The 27,366-nt window shown below is 33.0% G+C and overlaps 1 protein-coding gene across 2 annotated transcripts; it reads left to right on the plus strand.

Moving 5' to 3' along the window:
• The first annotated feature begins 4,631 nt into the window (after nt 1-4,631).
• Nucleotides 4,632-18,485, plus strand: LOC130802908 (putative cyclin-B3-1). 2 transcript variants are annotated; one of them, XM_057667020.1, is made up of 26 exons: nt 4,632-4,811; nt 4,906-4,939; nt 5,053-5,137; nt 5,735-5,798; nt 5,870-5,924; nt 6,000-6,099; nt 6,720-6,777; nt 8,042-8,108; nt 8,321-8,396; nt 8,514-8,546; nt 8,642-8,696; nt 9,360-9,426; nt 9,701-9,776; nt 9,884-9,916; nt 10,008-10,053; nt 10,231-10,279; nt 10,388-10,481; nt 11,719-11,776; nt 15,421-15,705; nt 15,787-15,909; nt 16,374-16,463; nt 16,578-16,739; nt 16,818-16,877; nt 17,173-17,271; nt 17,360-17,538; nt 17,908-18,485. In XM_057667020.1, exons 1-26 carry the CDS (start codon nt 4,797-4,799, stop codon nt 18,041-18,043), a joined length of 2,199 nt encoding a protein of 732 aa, XP_057523003.1. In that variant the 5' UTR covers nt 4,632-4,796; the 3' UTR covers nt 18,044-18,485. The 2 variants fall into 2 exon arrangements, with proteins under 2 accessions (XP_057523003.1, XP_057523004.1); XM_057667021.1 differs by lacking the exons at nt 4,632-4,811; nt 4,906-4,939; nt 5,735-5,798.
• Nucleotides 18,486-27,366: the final 8,881 nt, after the last annotated feature.

Consider the following 27,366-nt stretch of genomic DNA (forward strand, 5'->3'; position numbering starts at 1 on the left):
ATGTTACCATGCTTGAGGTCAAGCTTCTGCAAAGAAGGGGAGGATGATGTAGGATCACCTACATCTAGTTCTCATGAGCTAATCGGGATCAATACCATGATTCATCATATGGAAGATGCACAAATTCAAGGTTCAAATGTCAAGTCTTTTAATTTTGTAATCATGAACTAAGTCTTGTTCTTTAATTTGAATCTTTATTTTGTATTTTCATAATGAAACAAAGTCTTAGAGATGATTAAGCCAGGTTTAAGATCAAGCTTAATCATGTCTGATGTTTAGTTAGTCGAGTTGTAATTTTTATTTTATTAAGTCTAATATTTATTTTCCTAATGGGACGTCCTTTACACAATTAAACGCATGGATCAAAACAAGCAATCAGATTCTCCAAATTGAGCCGTTGCATTCTTCAAAACCAGCTGATTTACAACAGCCATATGTTTTGAAGATTGAGTGAAATTTTTATGATAATGTCTCCTACAAATCAGCCACAAATAATCTCAAGAAGATAGAAGACATGATTTGCAAATCCCAAAGAAAACTAGTTGTTAGAGACAACAAAAAAAATCAGCAAAAATCTCCTTGTTCTTTTACTAGCTGTTGCATTTTATTGCCATTTTGGTTGTACTTTCATTTTCAAAGTTTGTACTCATTGCTGAATGCTTTAGTATAAATAGGATGTTTGCTCTCTTGTAATGCACAAGTTGATTTTTACATTCTCAATACAAAACAACCTTTGAGCAAATTCCTTTGTTCTCTCTTTGCAATTTACTTTAACTTGGATTGGTTTTAGTAAGTTGAAGTTCCTATGCTTTTCATTCTTTTGGCTTAAAGTTTGAATGTGTTCTTAGGAGCCCTTGGATTTAATTTGTGGTGAATCTGTATCAAATTAAGCCTTGGATCAGCCATTTTCAAGTTGTTCAATTCAACATGTCTTTTCTTAATTTTTCTTATTACAAAACCCTTAAAAATCACAAAAAAAAAAATATATTTTACATTACAACCTAAACTTTCAGCCTTAATTGCTGAATTTCGAAACCTCAAAACATACGTGTGCATATAGTTTGGTCCTTGTTCAAAACATAGCCACCCTATATCAGTAATGTGATTACTTATATCTTTAAAGTGATGACTTATCATCTTAACGTGATGACTTACATTGTTAAATTAATTACCTACACCTTATAAGTACTCGTTTTAAGGTTGTATATGATGACCTTAAAATGATTATTAATAGCCTTAAAATGATAATAATTACTTATTTTAAAGTTGTATATGATCACCTTAAAGAGTTAAAGTAATTACTTATATCTAAAATAATGACTTACCTTGAAAAAAAGCTAAATTATGTTATAGGTCCAGCCTAATTGAAGTAAAATGTTTCTTGTTTTGGTCCACTTAATTGGTCCATTTTTATTACATTTTACTAGCTTGGATTAATTCTAATTTAGAGACTAAGTTGTGACTTCCTCTAGAAGTTTTAAAGGGGTTATCTTGTGATAAACATGTGACCAAGAGAGGGTGAGTAGTTTTCAAGAACAACACACACAAAATAGAGAGAAAAGTGAGGTTTTCATTTTCGAAGTTTTTAGGGCAGGCTTCAGTAATCTGACACCGTTGGATCATCCTCAAATTTTGGCAGCTTGTTCCTGACATCAAGAGCTTCATTTTGAACGGTTGAATCGTTGTCTTGAGTTCTAGTTAGGTCACAGTTGTCTCTGAACAGAAGTGCTGTTTTTGGGTGTTTTCTACTTCTCTTGCTCTCTAATTCCTATCTCTTATTGTTTATTGTTGTTGGTGGGTTGTAGATTGTTGTGAACTACATTGGGTTTATTTTACCCTCAATTTTATCATCAATAAGAGAATATTAATGGTGGACTCCTCAAGAGGTCCCTTGGTTTTTATCCTTCACATCGAAGGGGTTTTTCACGTATAATTTTTGTGTGTTGCTTGCATCTTATTCCGCTTATTATGGATGCTTTGTGATTGAAATATTGCTGTTCACATTTCATATTCTTGTTGTGTGATATTTTGGGTTGATTGGTTTGGATATTTAAAGGATTGTCTCGAGTTGGTGATCTATTGATTGTCGTAATGACTTCTCCCGTTCCTTACAAATTAAACGCCCAAATGAGAAATGACAATGAAAACCACGTATGTCAAACAAAAACGCTAGCAAATTATAACACTCAATCTTAATCCGAAATTAAGGGTAAAAATGCAAGATTCCATTTGATTTAAAACTTGATAATTCAAAAGAAAAAGAAAACAGAAATGAAAGAAATATTCTTCAAACAACTATCAAAAATGCTGAATTTCATAAATCTAAATTTAATCATCAAGGAACTACAAAATGTTCTTACTTTCATAAAGCTAGCAAAAACAAAAATAGAACCAAAAAAAATATAAAAATCAATCATCAAATGAGAACCGCTACATCATCTTCTCGAACTTCTGCTTCTCCAGACCCCAAATTTGATCTTTTTACAGAGATTAGACTTCTCGAGGTTGCAATTGCTGATCATAACACTCACCGTAGACATAATTTACATCAGCCATTTTTTAAATTACTCTTATTTTCTATAAAAAAATTGATTTTATTTAGGTTTTTAGTTTGATTGATGAATTAATAAAGAAGAAGAAAATGGACAATTTCAAGTCATATAAGTCAATAAAAAGATAATAAGGGAGATCAGGAAGAAGAAGAATGGAATGAGGAAGTTTCATGAAGAAGTTAGAATTGAAGCATCTGTACGGTTTCCTCGCAATGAAATCGTTTGTTATTTACTTTTACCCTTTTTTGCTTTTTATTTTTTAAAACTAATACTATAAACTACTTTTTTATTTTATTTTATAATTTAAATTGTGCCAGCACATTTTAAAGTCGTCTCACGACACGAGATAATGTTAATTAATAATTTGTCTTATTTTTTTAGACCCAAAATCCAACTCTGATCCATTGGGTAAAAAAAACTTGACCCAAACCCTTAAAATAGAATTAAGTGTGTATCAAAAAATTAGATCTAAACGTTAACAATAAGGGTGAAACTAATAGAATTTTAGACAAGGAGAGTGCCATGACGAGGGCCTAGGAGTGTTCGATGGGCTGGGCTCCCATTTTGAGCCCTTATCCAATCCGTTTTTAGAAGGGTTTTATAAGGGCTGGGTCGAAAATAGGCTGGACCGAAAACAGGCTATACTATAATTAAAATGAAGCGGGCTATAAAAGGGCTCAATAAGGGCCGAAAACGGGTCTTTATAAATAGCATAATTAATCTATAATTTAAATATTATAAATGACAATCAATGGAATTATTAATATTTTTTTAATTTATTTATTATAAATGATAGTTTAATTATTAAAAATTGATAAATGAAAATTAAAATAATTTTTGGTAGTAAAAATAAGCCCGGCCCACTTTATTTATAAAGAGTACTTATCCAGCGAATGATTGAAAAAAATAAGATAAATAAATAATTTAATTCCAAAAATAAGATTCGGGAAAACTTATGTCCCAAAATAAGCTTCCGTACGTCCAAGCCTAGCCTCGAGTAAGTCGCTGTTACTAACAGCGAATAAGAAGTAAAATAAAAATTAAAAAGTTGAAAGTCGCTGTTAGTAACAGCGACTATGAAGTTTAAAAAAAAAAAAAAAATTTATATATTTTACTGGGCTAAGACTCACATAACAGCAAACCCAAAGCCAATTCACTTTAACCTTCAAACAATTATCTAATAACAGATGAACTAACTATATAAACTTGTAATTGTTTGATTTATCTTCCGATGTGGGACTGTTTTCTGGAACACATCAAAATAAATGAAACCAAAAATTAGCTCACGAATAGAGCACCGATGTGGGACTGGGGTACTGAAGAGCACGGGGAGTGGTGAAGAGAAGCTCACGAAGAGCTCACGAATAGAACACATCCATCACTTGGTGTTATTAATCCATCGAAGAAAGCTAGCATCAACGTTGAGAATGTAGACCCTAACAGGAGGGCTCTTCGTGAGCTTCTCTTCACCACTCCCGGTGCTCTTCAGTACCTCAGTCCCACATCGGTGCCCTATTCGTGAGCTAATTTTTGGTTTCATTTATTTTGATGTGTTCCAGAAAACAGTCCCACATCGGAAGATAAATCAAACAATTACAAGTTTATATAGTTAGTTCATCTGTTATTAGATAATTGTTTGAAGGTTAAAGTGAATTGGCTTTGGGCTTGCTGTTATGTGAGTCTTAGCCCAGTAAAATATATAAATTTTTTTTTTTTTTTTTTTTTTTTTTAAACTTCATAGTCGCTGTTACTAACAGCGACTTTCAACTTTTTAATTTTTATTTTACTTCTTATTCGCTGTTAGTAACAGCGACTTACCCGAGGCTAGGCTTGGACGTACGGAAGCTTATTTTGGGACATAAGTTTTCCCGAATCTTATATTTGGAATTAAATTGTTTATTTATCTTATTTTTTTCGATCTTTCCTTATCCAGCCAGGCCCAGCCCGACCCATATTTACTTTAAGTCCGGCCCACTGCTTATACGGTCCATTGAACCCCCTAGCCATGAGACCATCCCTATTTTGAATTCAAAAAAATATAAGGCGGGACGGGGTATTCTTGTCCAAAGTTCACTTTCTTTCCTTGTGTTTTCAACGCATCTCCAATAATACAATTTTCTCTTCAATTCAAGGTTTTTGGATGTTCAAACCCTAATTCTTTTTGTTCATTTCTCACTTTTCACTCTAAAATTTCTCTGTTAATTGCACATTAATTTCCAAGAAACTCAAGATCATGCAGTAAAAATGGTGATTCTAAAGGTACTAATTAACCCTAACTTTTTAATTAGTTGTATACTTATTTTCTATTTTAATTTTAATGGCTCCAATTTCATTCCGTTGTGTCTCTTCCAAGGCCAAAAATGAGAGTTCTGGACCTGCTAAGAATGGTAAATTTTTTATATATGTTTTTTTTTTTTTGAATTATAGGATAGGCTGGGTTTGATTTTGCATTTTTTTTTTGGATTCTACTTAAATTTTTGTTCATTGTGGTTGTGAATAGCTGGTATGAGTAAATTCAAGGTTTACTCAGAAAAGCAGAAGAAGATCAATGGTCGGAACAGCATTAATGGTGATACCAAGTTTTTGTAAGTTGGTTGGATTTTATTTGTTCATATCTTGTTCTTTCAAATGCATGCATTTTATTTATTTTCAAGGTTGTATATTATATTGTATTTTATGTATGAAATCTGCAAATATCATTTTATCAGATCAGAGGGACATCATTATAACATTCCATTACCTCCTATTCAAGGCTTCAAGCATGCGATGATACCAAATCTAAATTGTCAAAAGTAGATGCTATGTTGGTAATCTGTAGAGATGCATGCTTATGTTTCTTTAAGAAATCATATTAACATACAAATTACTCTGAAAGGTAGTCTTGCTGTATGTTTCATGAAGGAGGACATTTGTTTATTATATTGTATTTTATGTTGCTATTTTGAATAGATTTTATTGGTGTACAAATAAAGTATTTCAAAGTATTTAAATTTGAAGTGCATTGTGTTACAGAAGTCAGAGTATTAGTCCCTAACTCCATACCTTGTAAATATACACATTGTAAAAGGTCTTTTGTTGCATGTCATAGCAAGTTTAGAAAGAATTTAGGAATTATGATATAATTGGGTAGATTCTAATCTTTCATTATCATCAAAATCACACATGAAACTGTTGTGCTTTAGGAGGACTTCCCTCGTGTCAAACACAGGCAAGGGGACTCTATTTGCGAGTAACACGACTAACAAAGTATAGCACTTTTCCCTTTCATTTGTGATGGTGTATTGTTTCATTGCTGAACTGTTATTTCTTTTTTTAAGAGTAAGGTTTATATAAGTGGCACTGAGGCGACTACAAGCAGCAATGATACTCTTGGTATGCCTTCTGATTATATGTGCAACAATACTTTTTGGTGCATGATTTCTTTAACAAGCTCCCTTGTTGGTTCAGACAAGACTATGACCAAGACCAAGGTTAGACGAAGGGCATTAGCCGATGTCAGCAATATTCAGAGTCGAACTTCTAGATTTGACAAGCTTAGTGGTTCTAGGTGAGAGTGAATCCTGACTAGTTTCTTATTACTTTTGTGTGTAATCTGTTAGTTTTTGTAATTGTTTTCACTTACTACTTACGACATCCTACAAAATTATGTTAATGTTACTTGTATTGGTTTTTATAGTAATGTGGGTTTTTAGCTGAGTGTTTGATGTAAGGTTAGAAAGTACACCCACTTAGCCTTGCTATATGGACATCTTGGTTTTCTCGACACTATCATCGTTTAGCTGGATTGGAAGTTGATATTCAAAAATAGTATTGCGGCATGCCTAACATGAATTATACAAGCGTAGTTTTTTAGTTGAGCCTATGAAGTCTAAGATTATTTAAAGTTGACCAATACAAAATTCTATCAGGTCCAATTTTTAAATTATTCGTTGTGTATTGAAAACCATGTTTTCTTTTGCATTATCAATCGTAATTCAAAGGCTCAGTAGAAGTTATTTTGCATTTACAAATGTGAAAACCCAATATAATTTGTAAAGTGAGCTTACTTTCTACAGATTTATCGTCTCCTGTTCAATGTAGCTTGAAAAAAATAACTAGTTTGCATGCAAAGTTGGTTACAATCATATTTTTTATTGTGAAATTAGTTTCTCATAACATTCTTTGCAGGAATTCAATGGTATTTGGCACTCAATGTAGTATTGCTTCGTCTAGTCAAGCTTTAACAGTATGCCAATTGTTCTACTTTACACTTTGAATTATCTTATTGCTTTTAGCTGGTATTATCTAGTTTTTACTATTGTCCACTTTTAATACATGTATCCGTTGAGTTTTCAACTTTAGGATGTGAAGGGGATATCAATATATCCAATTCTAAATTTGTATAGTTGAGAGAGTGATCAAATATTATAACTCCTCAACTTTATTACCTTTTTGTGAAGCGTAAGAAGTGTTGAAGTAATAAGACATCTTAGTATAATACAACTACCATTTCATCACATATGTCTCTTTGTAAGCTTCATCACTTGCATGGAATTATTAGTAGGGACTAGGAAAAAAAAGGGTATGAATAATAAATGGGATGTACACAGGGAAAAATTCTTTTGATAAGAACAATTTGTGAAGTATAAGTGACTCATCAATTTACTAAGTTCTTTTTTTAAAAAATTAATACAAATTAAGTTTAAGTATGCATAATGTTGTAACACGAACAAATGTTTAAGGAAGTGTGTGATTTCTAGATTGTGCTACTATTTAATGTGATGCTCTTCTTGATGCTGCATGTTGATATCACATCTTAGGAACTAAGTATTGTTTTGGTCATTTATAAAAGTGCAAAGTGATTTATAAATGATTTTTTGAAAAGAATTATTAACAATCCCGTGAATAAAAGTGTGTTGCTCGAATACATTCAAAAATATATTATAGGCTTGTTTTCTTTCTTAGAATCCATGCGAATTCTTTTGTGTTATTTTTGTATCGTACCTAAGAAATTGCTCAATGTTGCTTTGGAGTTTGTTTATGAATAAAGAAGATTAAAAGCTTATAATAACAAACCAGAGAGAAGACATGAGGATAGGGTTGAGTGATTGGAGAACTGGGCATCTCACACCGAGTACACGATGGTCTCGCTCACTTGACAGTAACAAAATTTCATAAATAATTTTCGACATGTTGCATTATCCTAAATATTTTTTAGTTGGTGTAATATTTAATATTTTTCCATTATTAAGATCCATTTGTAATATTTTTTAAATTATAATTTTTTTAAATACAGTATGATATTAAAGACTGTTTTTTATCATTGCTGTTACTTGATCCTTACTTTGTCATGTTTTTTGTCATGGTTAGTGATAAATTACTACCTAAATGTTTGACTAAAATATTTTGGACAAATCCTTGACTAAAATTACTTGGATACACTGTTTATCTTTTCTATATTATTTTTTCTTCGTTCAACTTTGTATAACTTTTGGTTTGTCTTTGAATAGGAAAATGTTAAGCCAAACCTAACACGTACAACTACAGTCTCAAAAGCCTTAAACCCATCAGCAAAAGGTGAGTAAATGTGTGGCTTTTTTAGTACTTTCCATAATGCAAAAATGCGATCCCAGTAGCAATTGTGGTAATGGTTGCGATGATGCGATTGTTAGTAGTATTTACAATGTCTATAGTGTTAATTTGGTGGTTTTGAAAACCTTTATAACATGGTTGTTCTATCAACTAATTTCAATTTATGTACCAATCATACATTACTTATTTCGTTACAGCCAATGCCAAAACTCTGAGGGAATCTTCAAATTTTCATGGGGTCCAAGTAAATGAAAGTAGGGGAACTATGCTCGGGTATTTCATCTCTTGTTTGCTCAATAGCACACCGAAGTCAATTTGTGTTCCCTGGGTTTTGTTCCAATAAGTATAAGTGTAATTGATTAATTTTTTTAATATCATATTTCTCTTCAGGCAGACTTCCATGAAGTCTAATATAATTACAAGGTTGGTTTGTTAAATAATATGTTTCCGAAATACTATTCTTCTGGCATATTAATATCGTTGTTCTGATTTGTTTTTTGGTCTTGACTGGATTATAGGAATTCTCTTCCACCAGTGATGAGAGCTAATTGGTGTGATTATGGTGACTTACAGGTAGCTTCCGCTTTATTGCTCCTTGTTAGTTTGTTCTCCTTAGATATAGAACTTAGAGTGCTTAGTGCTTTCTTATTGATAAGATTGATAATCCCATGAATGAAAATGTGTTACTTTAGTACCCTTGTAAAGAAATATAAGTTCTCTTTTTTTAATTTTTATGATTTTTATGTGCTTTATTCAGTATCATTGTGGACTTTTTTAAAGAAGGAAGATTAAATAATATAATATCCTAGCAGAGAGAAGAAGACATAGGGATGGGGGTGAGTGTTTGGAGACCTAGGTTTAATACACTAAGTACACGATAGTCTCTCACTTAACCATTAACATAATCTCACAATTAGCCCTTGACATGTTGCATTACCTTGAAAATATAGTTGTTGGTGTATTGTTACAAAATTTTTTCTCATCATTGAGACTATTTATTATATTTTGAAAATAATTATCATTTCGATATGTTACGATATAAGAGATTTTTGTTTACCATTGTGGCTACTTAGACATCACTTTATCTTGCTTTTGTTATGGTGAGTGATACTATTATGTAAATGGGTGACCAAAATATTTTGGACAACCTTTAAGTACTCCAATATAAATGGATCCATTGTTTATGTTTTTCGTATTATCTTTCCTTGTTTGACTTTCTACTTTGTCTTTGAACAGGGAAAAATTAAGGCGAAACTGACACGTGGTGTCACAGCCTCAAAAACCTCAAACCCTTCAGCAAAAGGTGAGTAAATGCGTGACTCTTGTGTTTCTTTCTTTAGTGTAAAAAAAAAACAATTTCGGTCTCAATTGTGGTAATGGTTGCGGTGCTATGACATAGAGGATGATATGATTGTCACAGGCCGAGACCACAATATATTCCTTAAATCGGCCTAAAATGTGGTTTTTACATTTTAAAGATATTAGTGTTGATTTGGTAGATTGGAAATCTTTATAACTTGATTGTTCTATCAACTAAAGTCTGTATGTGTAATCATACATCCTTTGCTTAATTACAGCCAATGCCAAAACTCTGAGGTCATCTTTTAATTTCCATAGGGGCCAAGTAAATGAAACTATGGGAACCATGACAAGGTATTTGATCTTATGTTCCTGAATTGTACACTGAAAAATCATGTTTTTGTTCTAATAAACATAAGTACAATTTAGAGTTAATTTTACTGAACCATATTTCTTTTCAGGCGGACTTCCAAGATAAGTAATATCATTGCAAGGTTGGTTTCATAATACATTTCCCTTCTACTATTCTTCCGGCATATTAATGTTGTTGTTCACATTTGTTTTTTGGTCTTGACTTGTTTATAGGAAATCTCTTTCACCAGTAATGAAGTCTGATTCTAGTGACTTGCAGGTAGTTTCCCCTTTATTTTTCCATCTTAGGTAATCTCAATAGATATAGAACTTAAAGTGCTCTGTGCGCACAACTTATTTATTTACTTGTTAGATTTTTATTTGAGTAACGATATTTTTTTAGTTCAGTCTTTCCGTTAAAATCTCAACTAGTGTAATTGAGTAATTTTATTGTCAGGGACATACTAGAAGTGCAGAAAAATCTACTAGAAAAATTGGTTTTCCAGGTGAGTTTGGATAATTTTCAAGCTTCCCTTGGTTTCAATAATAAGGAAAATGGCAAAAAAAGTTGATAAATGTTTGATCTTCTCACATTTCTTTGTTTTTTGCTTCAGTAAAAGCAAGGGCTTTCGGAAAATCTATAATACAAGTGAGCAATCTCAAAGGCAAAGCTCCTAAGGAAAAATTGAACGATGACTTCATACTGAAGTGAGTATTTGTACATTGCTTATTTGGAATTGCTATTGTTATGCTTGGTTCCTAAAGTTGTGTTTGATCATGGATGACAGTTGAATGATTGTTTTATTGGTGTTTACATTTTTTGTACATCACGTTTTCTAATGATGAAGGATACAACATGTTGCATAAGATTGCTTATGTTTTGTTGTGATTAGCTTATACTCCCTTCGATCCCTTTTGTTTGTCCAGTTTAAAATTTTTTTACTTTAAGATAAATATATTTAAATTAGGTTTTAAGGGATATATTGAAAATAAAATATATTAATATATTAATGTGAGATCTTGTTAAATTGGTCTTAATGCATACTTTTTAATTATAAAATTTTTATAATTTTTAATGGTGTGTTTAGAAACATTAAAGCTTAAATTTTGCTTTGAAATCTGTGCTAGAAGTGAAGTGGGCACACAAAAAAGAACAAATGGAGTATTTGAAGTTTGAGGTTTCGAGGAAAATGTTTTAAGTTCTATTTCCTTGTCATGGTTGACTTACACCATTGGAATTATTATTTCATATAATTTGTAATTGGTTGTAACTAGGACTAGGTTGGGTATTTGTAAGGTAAAGTTCAAGAAGTCATCAATTTTTTCATTGGAATTTCTTAGATGCTCAAGGAATTTTATAGCTACAACCATGTGTTGGAACCTGCTACTTGATGACTCAAAGGCTAGGAATAATTTTCTTTAGTTATGTTTATTACTAGAATGTGTGAAAATTTTAGTGTCTTTTTTGGTTGTGCATGATGAATGAAATTTTTACATCATTAATTCTAGTGTTTGTTTTCCTTGGTTATGATCATAAATTGAATTTCTAAGTATTGGAATGTATATAGCATAGGTAGTTGGTGATGATTCTAATAAAAGGGAATTTAAGGAAGTCTTAGTTTCCCATTTTATTTTTGGCTAAATAGCATAGAAAGTTATGTTTTTAACATGAAAGTTTCACTGCTTTAGATATAAAGCAATCTTTTCACACTCAAAGCCGGCAAGACCACCTTACGAAAATAATATTGATAGTGCTCCATTAATCTATAAACTATTTTTTATGCCAAGTGGATTAATTTTTATTGTAATGTTTTTGTTTTAAAAATGATATTTGTGACTTAGAAACAAATCAAATGCATTGCTTTTGATTATCTATGTAGAGCTTCAATTTTGTAATTCAAGGGTCTCATATATAATTGTTTTCATATAACTCCACCTATTGCAGGGCCACGAGAAAGCAAACAATCAAGGATGTACGTGGAGGGCTAAAAATATCAGTCAAGGTACTTGATAATATATTTTATGGGCATCTCCTTTTTGTTGAAATGAGTTTTTTATTACATATAAGTGTAAGTGTAAGTGATAGGGATCTCGTGAAAACTTTTGTGGAAGTTTTTTACCCAAGTTGAGTAAATGATTATTAGTGATTTAATAGACTATCAAAAGTGTCGAGCCAAACAATGGTTAACTACCATAGCAACACAAATTTCTTTGATATAACTACTTTTTATGATAAGGAGATTATGTAATATTTGCATCTATCTTTTAGGGATTGGGCCTTTTGATTATAAATTCCTTTTTCTCCGCTTACCTATGAATTAATTTAGCTTTCTTTTACCGGACATTCTATGCGTATGTCGTTGCTAATAGTCTGTTCTACTAATCTACTACCACAAAGATGAAAAAATGTATCAACTATCAAGTCATCCCAATTCCTAGATTAATTTCAAATAAATTGATGTATCAAGTCATCCCATAGAATGATGACGAAAAAGGCACAACATGTCACTTTACTTTATTTTACTTCGCTACAAGTGATTGTTTATAAAAAAGCAAAAGGTATTATGATGTAGTTATCTTTGTTTTAAGAGGCACGAGGTGCAAAAGATCTTTTTTTCAAGGCGCAAGGTGCAAGGTGAAAGCGAGGGGTTGTCGTATGCGAGGTGCACAATTTCACTAAAAGGCTCCAAAGTCAATTTTAAAACATATTTAATAGTTAAAACAACATGAAAATCATATTATTACAACATGCAAGTTAGATAAACACTACTTTAGCACATAAAGTTATAAGATAATATAGTTTTGAGTTGACCATATTCTCTTGAAAGATCCAAAGGGTATGAAGATGCAATAGGAGTAGATGAAATCATTGTTCAAATAAAGGGGTTTTTTTCTCTTTTAAATTCAAAAAATAGCTAGTTCTTTAAGGGTAATCTAGTAAATCAAGCAAAGGCAAGTATTTTAATACCTTCAACTTAAAATAAGCAAAAACAAATTGTAACACACACGAGGCGCATGAGGCGTACACCTCTCCCTCACCTCTTGTATTGCGCCGCGCCTTGTTTAGTTTTAAAAAGCGCACCTTGCTTTGCGCCTCGAGCTCACGCTCGGCTGAAAACGCTTCGGCTAGGTGAGGTAAAGTCCACTACAAGAGGTGTGCGCCTTAGCGCCTCGATGCGCTTCACGCCGTGTGTGCCTCCTTTTTAGGTTGGGTAATTAACTTATGCTTGGTTTTTCGAAAAAGAAGTTAAACTCGAAACTCAATTTACTTGAATATGAAGTTCGAAAACCTGTTGTTTCTTTAAGAAAAAAAAAGCATGCGAAGATGAAAATTTTTTTGGCAATTCATCGTTTTCCCATTATAATAGTTTTTTGCTAAAGTGGTGTTTATCGCAAGAATAATAAATATTTTCTAGTTTGTTGATACTAAAATATGAATATCATGTTGTTTGAAGCATTACATGTTTTAAAATTGATTTTTAAGCTTTAGCGAAAAAGTGTACCTTTCATACAAAAAGCTCGCGCTTTTGCCTTGCGCTTTGTGCCTAAACTCTATGGTCTTTAGCGCCTTGGTACGCCTTGCGCTTTTTAAAACTAAGGTGCCTCGAGTCTCTAAGGCTTTTTTCTGGTCGCTTGGTGCAACTCACGCCTAGGCGTACCTTAGGCGCTTTTTTTGGAAACCAAGGTATTTATACCGTGAATAGATGCTTATACCGATAACTTCTCTTGTGGTATTGGGGGGCCATTTTGTTCATTTTGACGAAAAGGAAAGGAACCTCTAAATTCAGCTATCCATGAAAATCAACTGATCTCCACCCTAGGTCAATGATTACAAGTCTAGATTTTTGTTCTCTTCAATGATTATTGAAGTCCGTAGCCACAAACATCAATAAGTGTATCTAATAAGTAGTTGTAGTCTTGCTGAGGAAGCATGATGCGGTTGGAGAGTCATGTGGCGATGGTTATGTCAGAGCTAATTTTAGTTGGCCTACTTTGGGTGTTTGTGGGTACACATTGTTTAAAGTGGTGGGGATTTTTTGTTTTAAATCGTGATTGAGGTTGTGGATTAGGTAGGTCTCTGTAGGTCTTGGTTGTTATGTTCATATGGTTTGTAGCTACGGTTTCGTTAGTGCATATTTTGCAGGGGGCTAGGTTGTGGTGGATGGTAGGTGGTTGTGGTTGGGATGGAGGCTGAATGTGTTGATACATGGTAGTTGTGCTGGTTGGTGGTGCATTAGAAGTGAAGTGGCTATTGGGTAGGAAGAGGGAAAGAGGGGTTTGAGGCTTTTTTGGTTCAACAAACTGGAGAAAGGAAATGAAGAAACAGTGAACCAAACCCTAGAATGTGAAGTTGTTAGGACAATGCCTTTTTACTTTTTTTCATCATCCCCAACCATGCCCTTGAATTTGATAAAATTCTCTCTTAGTTCGTATTTCTATGTTGAAATGATAGTTTTTCCAAACTCCTACTAGCACCTGCATTTTGGCTTTGAGCGAGTCATGGTTCTAACTTCTATATTTGCCGAATGCCTAAACCAAGCTGATTTCATAACCAGAAACAAAGAATAGTATCTATAAAACTAAAATATGATCTGGATTTATTTCTAATGGAACGGACAATAGTGGAGTTTTTCTTGTTTTTGTTTTTGGGGGGGGGGGGGGGGGGGATCTAATCCTTTGAAGTTTCTTATAAAGTTTCTGACCAGTTCTATTATGAATTCGTGACACGACCCCAATCTTTTGGGACTAAGGCTCTAGCATTGTTGTTATTGTTGTTGTTGTACTATAATGATACAATTTACGATAATATTACTGCGCTCTGTTACTTTCTTATTTTAATCTCATCGTTGCTCTTTTTTATCTGAGAGCTTTTATGGAAAAACATAGCGATTAAAGAAGAGGAAGTATTACAAATGACACATTATTTTGATGTATTTGCAACAAGTGAATTGTCTATGAACTAACTTCTGGAAAACTGAAAGCAATGACCAACCTTTTTTGTTGGAACCTATTACAACCTAGTTTATTGGCTTTGGAGATTCTAAGGGAAGGCAACTTCGTTTTTAGAACACCATAAATTATCCAAGTTAATAAACGGTTTAGTCTAGTTTGTGTAATTCTAGTATGCAGTTACGTCCAATTTTTCTGTATTTCTATGATTTGGCGTAGAACATTTTTGCTATTGTAGTATTCATGGGCCATGTTTATTGAAGATCCCTATCATAATTACGTTACCACATCAATCATTCTAAATTTTGTTTTGGAAGACTGCTTAAAGCTGCTAAATTCTTTGTTAGATGAACAAATATGATACTAATGTACTATGCCAATCATTACACTTACTCAATGGATGTATCCGTGTATGAATATGGACTATGGAGGCTGTTAATTATATTCTTTTCTACCTAAATCTATTTGTGTCTTTGCCTTCTTGTTTCCATTTTTGGCTTGTTGCGTATAAACAGGGCCGAATGATTTACATGTTCTTTTTCACTTATGTTGTTTAGATCTGTTACCAGAGGATTTTGAATTTGTACATGCAATTGAGGATCAATTTTAGCTCTTTTTTTTACTTCTGTGATTTTGAGACTAGTATATACTTTACATTGCAACTCTTGGTAGCTAATGCTTTCATTTTTTGGTGCAGCCACTTGCCAGAACCAGTGTACATATGTCTAATAACCAAAAGAACATAAAATCTAAGAGCATGTGTACTTTAGGCAAGCCTCTTGGATATCCTGCCAGAAGAGCGAAGGTTGCTGCATCTTTTGCAAAGACTTCTAACCCTATAGTTTCTTGTGAAAAAGTTGTTGAAAGAGGAATTCCTACACAAAGTAGTGATACCTTAAAGCCACAATCATCAGACATCACAGCTAGTAAAAGATCTAGACGCAGGAAATCATATACATCTTCACTGATATCAAGATCAAAGGTCAAATCCATTAATTACTTTACTATTAATGTCTAAAATAGGAATTTAGCAGTCTTATAAAAGCAAGGATTTATAATGCAGTTACTAGAAGTGAGAAATGAAGCCAAGGAAGATGAACATTTTCCAAATATTGATGATGAGGGTAATCCTCTTGAAGCTGCGGAATATGTTGATGACATCTATGAGTATTATTGGACAATGGAGGTAATAGTCATCATATAATAATATCCCTTGATCAATTAATTATTGATTCCTATTTCTTGTAAATGTTTGGCGTCTACCATATTGTGGTTGCCTTTTTTGGCTATACAAATGTGCAATGTAACTTCAGAAGAACATACCTTTAAGTATTAAGTTGTATAAATAGCTGTGTAACTGAGAATTTATATTAGCTTGAATTTGCTGCACATTCTTGCTATAGCCTGATGGTAATCATGATGGATTAACCCAACTGTGCCCCCTAATAATCATGCAAATCTATCTTGTGTTGATTGTGTTTGGATATCAAATGGCGGGCAATTGGATATGGACAAAATGGTCTCTGAAAATTTAAATTTGTAATTGCCTACTTAAGAGATCTTTATCAGTAATATTTTCATTAAAAAATGATTTGCTTGGACAAAATTTGCTTTTGTTTACATGAAATTTAAGTCATTTATTTGTTGCAGGCACAGAGTACACCAATGGAAAATTATATGAGGATTCAATCAGATGTTACACCTCAGATGCGAGGGTTGTTGATTAATTGGCTTATTGAGGTTGGTGGTTAGTAGCTGGTGATTCTATTAAAAAATTAACTCTTCCATTTTACCTTGTTGAATGCATATGCTTAATTTAAATTAGATCAATTGATGGCTTCTAAACTTTAACAGGTACACCTCCATTTTGATCTGATTCCAGAAACACTTTACCTGACAGTGGCTGTGCTAGATAGATACCTTTCGACAGTTACAGTAAAGATAAAAGAGTTACAGTTGGTTGGTCTTGCATCTCTTTTGCTTGCATCAAAGTATGAGGACTTCTGGCATCCAAGGGTAATTATTGGTTTTTCTATATGTTTCCCGAGTATTTTGGGTGTCGAGTATAAGTCTTATATTCTGTGTCTGGTCTAGGTCAAACACTTGATTAGTATCTCACCTGAGCCATGCACCGTAAAGCAAATGCTTGAAACGGTACGTTTTCATTTGTTTATTGTCGTTGAACTTTTCTGTGTATTTGTCAAGTTATGCATCATGTTCAATCGAAAACTCATGCAATTGATGTTATGCACTGGAAACTCCATTCATTTTGTTTCGTTATTCATATCTGCTTTTAAGATTTATTGTATAGCTGAACATAATGGAGCATTGTAGATCATTTCTTGGAAGTTGTGAATAACTTCAAGAGCTCTAGTTTGGTTAGTGATTTTGCCTTACCTTTACTCTTGCTGAAAAATGGCGTATTGATATGGAGTGTTTCTATTCACAGGAAAAAGGAATTCTCAAGCAGCTAAAATTTCGGCTGAATTTGCCAACAGCTTATGTCTTCATGCTAAGGTTCCTTAAGGCTTCTCAGTCAAATAAAAGGGTTAGTTTACTTTTCAAGAAATTTTGTAGTTTACTTTTATGTTTTCCTTCAGTTTCTAACTTGCAGGTTTTTAAACTTTGGCTTCTAGCATGAACATCTTGCATACTATCTCATTGAATTATGCTTGGTTGAATTCGAAGCCTTGAGGTTCAGGCCATCATTGTTATGTGCTTCAGCTGTCTACGTTGCCCGTTGTACCCTACATACGGTTCCAACATGGACTCCATTGCTTGGAAAGCATGCACGCTATGACAAACTTCAGATGAGGCAAGTTTTAAAATCAAAAACCAGTTTAACATCATTCGTTAGCTAATTCGCTTTTTGAATTCGCGATTCGCTCAAATTTGCCCAAAATAGCCTAAAAACAACCTTAATTCGCTTTTTTCGATTCGCAATTCGTGAGATTAGTGAATCATGTGATATTGTCAAAAGCTGCAAAACCCTATATACAGTGCTGTGTCACATGATTCGTTAATCTCTCACGAATTGCAATCGTAAAACGCAATTTATGGTTTGGGCTATATTTGGGCCATTTTATGCGAATGGCAAATCAAAAAGTGAATTAGCTGTTGAATTATGTTATACTGATACTGTGACTTACGCAGTTCAACTCAACTCATGTTCTATTGCCTACAGAGAATGTGCAGAGATGATCCTGCGAATCCATAAAGCTGCTAGTTCAGGAGTCTTGAAGGTCACTCATGACAAGTATATGCAGCCCGAGTTTGGCAGTGTTGCAGCCATCAGACCTTTGGACAACCTTCCTGTATGAAGCTCTCTACGCCTCCTGTGTTTTTTCCGGTGGTGTAGTCTTTTAATTATCTTTTTTCTTTTGTTGATGGAAAGTTAAGGTTGCTGATTTCATGTCACAATTAGTGTGCAATATACTTTTGGAAATGTTGTACAATATCATGTAGGTTATGTCTTGGCTCTACCATGCTACAGAATTGCTTGTTCATGTACATCTTGAAACTCTGAAGAGTTATACATAATCATTAACATCAAGTAGGATAATGTTCGCTGGAGATAATTGTAATTTCTGAAATGTATAGCATTGTTTTGTTGGCTATGAGCCTACATAGTAGACAAATTGCTTTAAAGTCCTGCATTCCTGGCCTAGTTGATTGGCCTAATGTATTTTTATAAGTAGTGTTTGACATCTTTGTATTGGCACTTTCAGTGGAATTAAGGTTATCATAAATCACAAATTCTCGTGAGAGACGGTCTAATGTTGAGACTATTTTTATTTAATTGGCCGGATGTACCTTATTGTCATGTTGTGTCTATCTCAAGCGGGCCCTCATTTAAATCACTAATTAGAATCAAAAGTGGAATTAATGGTCATCTCAATAGGATGGGTAGGCTAAGGTTCAAGAGATCATCATTATCATTAATCATCATCATAATTAATATTCCGCTCGAAAATATGGTTTGGGTGAGAGAAGGTGATGAATAATTTATACCTGTACTTCCTTCACGGGAAGGACTAAAGGAATGTGGTCAAAGGGTTGAGAGAATATTCACTATATTTGGCTAATTTTTAGATAATACTGTCAAAGTTTATAAAAACTTAAATTTTATCAAAAACTACATTTTATTTTCTTTATTGACAAACATCACTTATTAAAATACTTTTTTTATAAAAAGATTTCAAAAATCTTACCTTGAATATGAAAGTCAAAACTACTTATTAAACACATTTGTTTGTCAAAAATACTTACTAAGTTTCATTTGTTTTGAAAAACTACATATTAAAATACATTTGTTTGTCAAAATCTATTAGTTGGTAGTATTTGACAAACAAATGTATTTTAATAGGTAGTTTTGAATAGAAAGAAAATAAAAAGTAGTTCTTGACAAAAATGAAGATAAAAGGTAATTTTTAACAAAAAAAAAAGTTTTTGTAGGTATTTTTTGATAAATTTTCCTAATTTTTATTTTATATTTGATATGAAACTATAACCACTATTCCAAAAAAAGTGATTAACAACACAAGTGAAATTATAGAATGTAAAGAGGTGACAACAATGACATACAAACATTATGGTGTGAGGCTTACTCATATATAAAATTCAAGAAGATAGTTATATTCAGATAAAACGACAGGCTTAATATGTGAGGGAAATAGTTTGGGAGTATTAAGGAGATCGTATATTACCTAATCATACTATGTTCAAATAGACAAAAGCGACTAATAATGTCAACCATTTTTTCAGAATAGAAGTTATAGAATCACTAACATTATTTGTAGTATATCTAGATCATCAATAAAATATACTAATTAAGAAACGACTTGGAACACATGTCATAATTTTATTAAAAATCTTCTCTCCTATCTTCTGTCATTGACATGAAAATTTTTGATACTTAAGTTCATATTAAGGAAACAATTAAAACATCAAAAACATGTAATATTTGTTAATTGACTATAAATACATGTGATCTGTTGATACAATATATTTCCTTATGTAAACCTAAATTATTTTATCCCAAATCATAAAGAAAAATTAAAACTTAATTCACTAAACCATTATCGAAACTGACGTGATCCAACCAAAAAAAGACAAATATAAAATATTAATTTTCTATTTTCATATATATAATCTTACATATTAAGCTCAAAAATTATATTATAGTAATATGTTATATTCAGTTTATATATTTATAATTCATTTATAATTTTTTAATAATTAATCATACATGATAAAAATCTACTTAAAATGTAATATATTGGTGGAAAGTATATAATCTTTCAATGATGGAATCATAAAAAAAAATATTTTTAATATAAATAGAGTATTTTATTGCATGTTAAAATTACAGTATTTAAAATTTAATATTAAAACTCGTAACAGACATCTTTTGACTTACTTGGATTTTATAATTTCATCAATATAGCTTAACGATAATTAATTTGATAAATTTTTAATGATTGATGGTTCTTTTTTGTCTATTTCTTCACATAAATGTTTTTAATATAGTTGTATAACAAATTATTTCTTCACTTTGATGATTATATTTATATAACAAATACTCCCTCCTTTTTTTTGTTCTTCCCATTTACTTTTTGCACATTTTCCAAAGCAATTTTCGAGCCTTAATAACTCTAAATACATATTATAAAAAATATGGAATAAAAAAGTATACATTAAGCGTAAGACGAATCTAACGAGAACTCCCATGGATATACTTTATCATCTATATATATCTTAAAAATCTTAATCAAATTTCTCTCCCCAAAATAGAATATTCTAAACGGAAAGAACATTAGAAAACGGAGGGGTACGAAGACTCAATGATCAAGTTTATATTCAATATGAATTAATATTATAAAATAATATTAATATAATCATATCAGTACATGTTGAGGATATTAGTACTTCATAAATTAGTCCACCTCATGAGGATATAAAAACTCCTCTTTGATGTATTTAAATAGGCTCTTTTTTCTGTTTTCTTTTTTTAAGTTTTTGATTCTTTCTTTCCTTCTCAACTTGGCTCTGTCCCTTCCTCCTCTCTCTTTTATATTGTTCTGTTTCAATAAAGATTAAATCAGCTTTTCAAGGTATTTTAATGGATTACTCCATTACATGAATTCTGTATTGCCATATCACTCTTGCATGTGCTAGAAGCTTTTCTCCAGATTCTGTCATGGTATCAGATTGCTACGGTACTCGATCATCAAATCTTCAAGAAACAGATAATCATAGGGGTACCTTTGTGCTGCAAGATAATCGATTCCGTTGGCTAGCTCACATTTCTTTTAATCAATCTTTCTCCTGATTTCGCACATTAGGGCAAAAAAAAAAAAAAAAAACCTAAAACCCCTTCCTTTTGATCTGTTTTCTGCTTAGGTATTCGATCTAATTGATTACATTTGCTGTTGATTGTAATCTTGATTACATATTGTTCTTCACATATTTCATCTTAATTACCTTTGTTAATTGATTGCAATCTTTCTTTTCTGGTCTTCTGCTTTTCTCATTCTTTGACTTCTCATATCACCATTACATTCTCTCTTTTTTTTTTTTTTTTTTTTTTTTTGTTTTTTTTCTCAAAACACATTATCAATGTCTGAAGAATCTGCTCACACAACTCATACTCTTAATAATCGTATTCTAGAGTTCACTTCAGATCCTAGTACATTTTTCTTTATTCATCCATCAGATAATACAACACAATCTTTTGTTAGTGAGAAGCTTGAAGGAGAAAATTACATAACATGGAAGAGATCTATGATAATAGGCTTGGCTACAAAAAATAAAATGTGTTTTGTAGATGGCTCCCTTCCTAAACCAGCAGAAACTGATCCTACCTATAAGGCATGGGTCAGATGCAATGAGATGGTTATTGGCTGGATTCTTAAGTCCTTGGGACCAGTTCAAGCTAAGAGTATTTTCTTTTTTAAGACTGCAAGTGGAATGTGGCAAGATTTAGAGGAAAGATATGGACAGACTTCCTCTACTCAATTGTTTGCTATACAAGAGGAAATAGCCAACATTCAACAGGAAGATGACAATGTGGCTGAGTTTTACTCAAAAATAAAGGTTTTGTGGGATGAACTCGATGATTTCTGTCCTTTGCCTATATGTGAGTGTAACAAGTGTGCTTGTAACCTTACTGCCAAATTTCTAAAGATTCTACAAGATCAAAGGCTTATTCAATTCCTCATGAAACTCAAAGATGAGTATAGACAAACAAGGAGTAACATCATTATGATGCATCCTTTACCTCAAATTTCACAAGCTTACAAAATTGTTCTTCAAGAGCAAAAACACAAACAAATCAGTGATGTCAAAACCAGTAGCTCCGAGACAATGACTTTCGTTGCAGATAGAATAAGATTATATGATTCTCAATATTCAAGAAATGATCAAGATAGAGGTGGTTACAATACTCTCAGAGGAAGTTTTACTCAAGGCAAAGGAGGTTTCACTACAGGAAGAGGAAATTATAAAAAGCATTATCTGCTGCATTGTGATCACTGTCATTATGTTGGTCACACCATAGACAAGTGTTACAAACTTCATAGTTATCATAAGGATCAAAAATATCCTCCTCAGAAGAAATTTGCTCACTGCACTCAACTAGGAGAGTCCACCACACCAGATACTCAAGCTTCTACAGATGATATGGTTCATACCAGCTTCACCAAAGAACAGTACACACAAATCCTAAAACTCCTTGACAAACCAAAGATGATTGAACCTGCCAAACAAGGTCCTGCAGAAAGCTCCTCTCATAATGCTTTCTTTGCAGGTAAACTTTGCTTATCTTCTCACTATGCTAGTAGTTGGATTATTGATAGTGGCGCCGCATATCATTTTTGTTATAATTTAAGTATGTTTTCCTCTTACAAATTATTGCCTAATAAAGATAATTTTATCACTATTTCTGATGGCAAAAGAGTAGACCTGGGAAAATTTGATCCGACCCGAAAATGAACCCGGGACCCGACTCGACAAAACCCGAACCCGACCGACCCGAAAGCGACTTAATCCGAAACATGACCGACCCGATAATTACCCGACCGAAAATGACCCGACCGGAAACCGACCCGTTTTGACAGATTTAATATCAATTTTTAGAGTAATTTCAATGTTAGAATTCATTTCAAATAAAATTTTAGTTTTCAAAGTATCTCAACATACTGAGTATATCACTTGAACCCTAAAACTTATCAATAGATCTTAAAAAACACGTATTTAACGTCTTTTTAGCCATCGTAATTATTTTTCTTTAAAAACAGGACGTTATAATCATCTTAATTGAATACATGTATCTTGTTAAATCAGTCAAATGAGTTTTTAATTCTTCTACATTTCAGTAAGCAAATCAATATAATTTATACGAACGTTTCGCACGTTTGAATGAGCTTTTCAAAAAACGAATGTCGCTACCCTAAATTATAAAACGCGTATCTTATAAGACGAAATAAGTACTTAGTTAGTTGTATATCTTTCCAACATGAAAATTGTGAAGATAATTTTAACGTCAGTTTTATCTAACATTACAATTAAAATAAACAAAATAACTTTTATAAAGCGCGTATCTTACAAGTCTTTCAAAATAAGTATTAATTCCCTTATTTTTCTTGCACTTAAATGAACCTGACATACCAACTATTTTTTGAAAATCGTACATGTAATTTCTCTAATGATTTTTTTTAGACATTTTAATGATTTTTTTTATGTTGAATTAGTCGATTGGATATTCTAATGTTTTATGGTAACCCGTTGGGTCAATCCGAACCTACCCGAAACCCAGAGTGATCCGACCTGAAACTGACCTGATCCGAAACTGACCCGACCCGAAAATGACCCGACCGAAATTGATCCGACCCAAAACCCGACCGACCGACCGTTTTCCCAGGTCTACAAAAGAGTATTGATTACACATGTTGGTCAAGTTAAACTCAATGCTGATATTGTACTACAAGATGTGCTATATGTACCAGAGTTTCATTTTAATCTAATCTCTTTACACAAAATATGCCTTGACATGAGTTGTGAAGCAAAGTTTAATTCTCATAGTTGTTTTCTACAGGGACCTACCTTGACCAAGATAATAGTTCTTGGTAAACTGATGTCAGGTCTATACTATGCAAATGCAGATTCAATAATAACTGAGCAGCAACTTGTTACACCAGTTTCTTCAGCCTATACAGCTTCTACAAGTTCAAATAAAAATCATGAGCAAGCTAAGCTCTGGCATCTCAGGCTAGGGCATCTTCCTTTTGCAAAGCTCTCTCATGTAATTCCTAGTCTAAAGTCTAAACAAGCTTGTTCAGATACAATTTGCCAAATCTGTCCACAAGCCAAACAATGTAGGTTATCTTTTCCTATAAGTGACATAAAAAGTACTAAGCCTTTTCAGCTTTTACATGTTGATGTATGGGGTCCCTATAGACATGTATCTTCCAAAGGATGTACACTTTTCATTACTATAGTTGATGATTTCACTAGGTATACTTGGGTGCATTTGATGAAATATAAAACTGATTTAGTTCCTATTCTTCATAATTTTTTGCATTATGTTCAGACTCAGTTTGGTACTACTGTCCATATTATAAGAACTGATAATGCTAAAGAGCTTTGTGATGGCCCAATCAAAGATTTGTATTACAAAAACGGTATTACACATCAAACAAGCTGTAGTGACACTCCTCAACAGAATGAAGCAGTGGAGAGGAAGCATAAGCATTTATTGGAAACAGCAAGAGCACTTTTTTTCAAGCTAATTTGCCTTCTTTATATTGGGGTGAATGTATTCTTTGTGCCACTTACATTATCAATAGAATGCCTCTTTCAGTTCTAAAACATAAATCTCCTTATGAACTCTTGTATAACACCATTCCCAAAGTTGATCATCTTAGAGCTTTTGGATGCCTTTGTTTTGTTTCCACATCCAAGGTAAACAGGTCCGAATTTGATCCAAGGGCAGAGGCCTGTGTCTTTCTTGGATACTCACTCACTCAAAAAGGATATACCATTATGAATATGAACACAAATAAAATCTTTGTTAGCAGAGATGTCATATTTCATGAAAAACACTTCCCTTACCACCATCATCCCACTAAATCTTCTTCTTCTACTAAGCCTTTACAGTTTTTCTTACCTGCTGACACTCAATCTCACTTCTTTTATGATCCTTTCTCAGAAATATCCAGCTCTTTAGACACATCCACAACTTCTATTCCTTCTTCTACCTCTACTGATTCTTCCACTTCTTCTACAACTATTGATTACAATTCATCTAATCCTGCACCGTCAGTTGCTGTTGTCCCCCTTCGAGTTTCTAGCAGGGTCCCTCAACCTCTCTCTTATTTGAAAGATTACATATGCTCAACTGTCAACAGAAGCAATCCAACTACAGAACACTGGTGTAACCTAGTTAGCTCTAATGCTTTTCCTAATACACACGCATCATTCATTGATATTCATAAACATTTGGTTGAACCAACTTCCTATAAGCAAGCTTCTAAAGATCCTCGATGGATATCTGCTATGGACACTGAATTGGCTGCTCTAAAGGATAATGATACTTGGTCTATTGTTGATCTTCCTCCTGGGAAGAAACCAATAGGAAGCAAATGGGTCTATAAAATCAAGCTCAAGGCAAATGGTTCTGTGGAAAGGTTTAAAGCTCGACTTGTAGCTAAAGGCTACACACAAACACATGGAGTTGACTATGATGAGACTTTCTCCCCTGTTGTTAAAATCACTACTATTAGAGCACTTCTTGCAGTTGCAGTTCAAAAAAAATGGGAATTACATCAACTAGATGTTAATAATGCCTTTCTCCATGGTGACCTCTATGAAGAAGTTTCCATGAAACTTCCTGATGGCCTTCCTAATCCTGGTAACAAAGTCTGCAAATTACAAAAGTCTCTCTATGGATTAAAACAAGCTTCTAGGCAGTGGTTTGCTAAGCTTCATAATAAATTGGTTCTAGATGGTTTTAAACAATCAAAAAATGATTATTCTGTTTTTGTCAAAAATCAAGGCACCATTATCACCATAGCTGTTATCTATGTTGATGACATTATACTCACAGGAAATGATTCTACCATAATTTCTAATTTGAAAGCTCACTTGCATAATGTTTTCAGTATAAAGGACCTTGGCAGGTTACATTATTTCCTTGGATTGGAGGTCTCCTATGTTCATGATGGCATCATTCTTAGTCAACACGAGTTTGCTAAAGACTTATTAGCAACTGCTGGTCTATCTTCATACAAGTCTGTTGTGACTCCCTTGCCTCTCAATTTACAACTCAGTTCCATTGAAGGTACTTTACTTCCTGATGCTACATACTATAGAAGTATGGTAGGCAAATTGAATTTCCTCACCCACACTAGGCCTGATCTTGCCTACAGTGTTCAGCACCTTAGTCAATTTATGCAACAACCTAGGGAACCACATCTACTGGCTCTTCACCATACTATTTCCTATGTTGCTCACACAGCAGGGCAGGGTATTCTTCTAAAAGGCTCCGACAAACTTGTTTTGCAGGCCTTTTCTGATTCAGACTGGGCATCCTGCATTGATTCTAGGAAATCAGTCTCAGGGTATGTTCTTCAACTTGGTCAATCACTAATATCATGGAAATCGAAGAAGCAGCCCACCGTTTCAAGATCTTCCTCAGAAGCAGAATACAAAGCAATGGCAAATGCAGCTTCTGAAGTAACATGGATGGTTAGACTCTTAGCTGACTTTGGCATCTCTCACCTACAACCAGTGACCCTCCATTGTGACAATCAATCTGCTATCTATATTGCTAAGAACCCTGTGTTTCATGAACGTACAAAACACATTGCTATTGATTGTCACTTTACTAGAGAAAAAGTCTTAGAGGACCTCATTCAACTCACATACCTTCCCACTACTTCTCAGCTTGCCGATGTTCTCACCAAGATTCTACCCTCTCAACAATTCAAACACTTACTATCCAATCTTGGCATGTCCCAGCCACGATTGCGGGGGGATGTTGAGGATATTAGTACTTCATAAATTAGTCCACCTCATGAGGATATAAAAACTCCTCTTTGATGTATTTAAATAGGCTCTTTTTTCTGTTTTCTTTTTTTAAGTTTTTGATTCTTTCTTTCCTTCTCAACTTGGCTCTGTCCCTTCCTCCTCTCTCTTTTATATTGTTCTGTTTCAATAGAGATTAAATCAGCTTTTCAAGGTATTTTAATGGATTACTCCATTACATGAATTCTGTATTGCCATATCACTCTTGCATGTGCTAGAAGCTTTTCTCCAGATTCTGTCAGTACATATCTATAATATCCGTGCTTTACATGAGAATCTATGTAGTATAATTACTAATATTATTAACCATATCATATGAATTTTGAGACAATTTGATGAAGAAAATTGCAAATAATATTCACAATTTAGCTTAAATAAAACCATAATTCAACAACATTCTAATGTGAGAAAATATTTTGCAAAATTATTTTTACACAGATAATCGTAAATCAATTTTTTAAGCATTATTCTTAAGTATTTTATTTTTCAAACTACACGTCTTTTAATTTTGTCCACACAAACAAATAAAAAATTGATCGGCTTTCTTTTCCACCATTAA

Source organism: Amaranthus tricolor, chromosome 16 (assembly GCF_026212465.1).
Source record: "Amaranthus tricolor cultivar Red isolate AtriRed21 chromosome 16, ASM2621246v1, whole genome shotgun sequence".
NCBI classification, from domain to species: Eukaryota; Viridiplantae; Streptophyta; class Magnoliopsida; order Caryophyllales; family Amaranthaceae; genus Amaranthus; species Amaranthus tricolor.